At 50.3% G+C, this 1,889-nt stretch overlaps 1 protein-coding gene across 3 annotated transcripts in view; it reads right to left on the bottom strand.

The window, feature by feature from the left end:
* The window catches only part of ATAT1 (alpha tubulin acetyltransferase 1), a 29,775-nt gene that overhangs the window by 4,183 nt on the left and 23,703 nt on the right, over positions 1-1,889 (bottom strand). For 2 of the 3 annotated variants that reach the window (XM_011999072.1, XM_011999073.1), the window contains exons 11-13: positions 1,147-1,226; positions 1,012-1,054; positions 284-650 (exon numbers count right to left, since the gene is read on the bottom strand). The exons of the other annotated variant lie outside the window; for it this stretch is intronic. In XM_011999072.1, the coding sequence (XP_011854462.1) occupies positions 470-650; positions 1,012-1,054; positions 1,147-1,226 (304 nt within the window). In that variant the 3' untranslated portion in view covers positions 284-469. Of the gene's footprint in view, positions 1-283; positions 651-1,011; positions 1,055-1,146; positions 1,227-1,889 lie in introns of those variants that run through there. 3 annotated transcript variants of the gene reach the window in all.

Raw genomic sequence — 1,889 nt, 5'->3', positions numbered from 1 at the left:
GGGGAAGGGGCTGAGGGAGGGAAACGGAGATGTCGCGCGCTTGCGCACTGCGGGCTCGAGGGAAGCGGCTGAAGCGCTCTGTCGGCAGTAAGCGCGCCTGCGCCCGCGGGCTCGGAGGCTGTCTGAGTGCGCTTGCGCAAGTTAGCAGCTCCCCCAACGCTGTATTCACAGCTGACGCCTTTGAACAAAACGCTGAGCAAAAACAGGGCTGAAGCCTGAACCGGGTGCAATTACAGTGAGGGGTGAGGTGGCTGAAATAATGAGTCAAGTTTTCCAAGCGCTCTTGTGATAAAAATAAATACTTTTATTGGTCTGGTTAAAAGATACAAATGACTTGAATCTGATAAGGCTGCTGAATGAATGAATGAATGAATGAATGAATGAATCCATCTGTTATGAGGGTTGGGCTTTGGCTCTTTCCTGTAGTGAGGGAGAAATAACACTTTGAAGATATGAGACGGGGCTGCGGTCACCAAGGCCTGGTGCTGCGACGTTCCTGCAGGTTTCGAATGAACCTGGCGTTGAGTATGTCCCCACCCACTGTCCAGGACTGGGCTGGTGGGGCCGGGGCCGGGGCCTGTGGAGGAGCTGTGTGCACAGGCTTCTCCCCAGACCCGTCCTGTGACAAGGCCTGCTCCTCACTGGCAGACCTGGTAGGTGGGGAGATGGAGACTGGGTTATAGGAATACTAAAGAGGAAATTAAGATTACAGACTCTTCAAGGTCTCGGGGCAAGTTTTAATGTAGGACACATGATGGGTATGAGGCTGGAACCATTAGTGCTATGTCCAAATTTAAAACCTCCCAGAGAACCTGTATTCCAAAGGGAAGTGCCAAGAGTTGAACCTGTGGGGGAAAGGGGCTTGCAGGATGTAAGGTGGAAGGAATTGTGGGAGGAGCTGGTGTCCAGTTAATAGAGTAAGATGTAGGAGTAGGCAATGAAGTGGCTAAGAGTGATGTTAGGGAGTCAGATGGTGGTGGGAGGTTGTTAGGGGAGGGGTTTAGACCTCACCTATTCTTTGTTTCCTGTTCTCCCTGCTTGGAGTCTTGGTTGCCTGTGGAAATACCAGGCATGTGAATGGGAAGGCAGGAGTAGATAGTGAATGCGGCCTACTTGATTTGAGGGTAGGGAGGAGTAAATACTTACCTGTATTGGGGGATGAGGAATTCACCCCCCCATGGCGGCTGTAGCAGCAGCTTTGGGCTACCAGACCTGGGGGAGTCCCCCTGTAGAAGAAATGGGAGATGATGGGAAGGAGGCTACTGGATGAAAGATGGGTGGGTATGTAAGAATCAGAGGAGAGGAGTAAAGCGAATAGCACAGGAACAAAGAGAAGGGGGTAATTATCATTCCTAACGGGTTTTAATCAAAGCTGTGTCCCAGAAAAGGGCAGGGGAAGTTGATTTTATACCCAAGATTTTCTGGAGTGCTTCTGATTTATTGCTCTATTCTTTCTAGTTGAGGTAATGTGTTAAATATATGGCTAGGTGTGATCCAAATCATGTCATAAGAATAGACTCACATGTGGTCAAAAATGTGTTGGATCAGGTACTCTGGTGTTTGGTTTGGAAAACAGGGTTACCTTAAGTATAAGATTCCTTAGACCAGGCTGGGTGCGGTGGCTTATGCCTGTAATCCCAGCACTTTGGGAGGCCAAGGCAGGCGGATCACGCGATCAGGAGATCAAGACCATCCTGGCCAACATGGTGAAACCCCATCTCTACTAAAAATACAAAAACTAGCTGGGCACAGTGGTGCACTCCTGTAATCCCAGCTACTCGGGAGGCTGAGGCAGGAGAATCGCTTGAACCCAGGAGGTAGAGGTTGCAGTGAGCCAAGATTGTGCCACTGCACTCCAGTCTGGCAACAGAGCAAGACTCCATCCCCCC

Source organism: Mandrillus leucophaeus, unplaced genomic scaffold (genome assembly GCF_000951045.1).
Source record: "Mandrillus leucophaeus isolate KB7577 unplaced genomic scaffold, Mleu.le_1.0 Scaffold581, whole genome shotgun sequence".
Classification (NCBI taxonomy): Eukaryota; Metazoa; Chordata; class Mammalia; order Primates; family Cercopithecidae; genus Mandrillus; species Mandrillus leucophaeus.
Note: the sequence above shows the minus strand (reverse complement) of the source record. Positions and strands in the feature narration are given on the sequence as shown.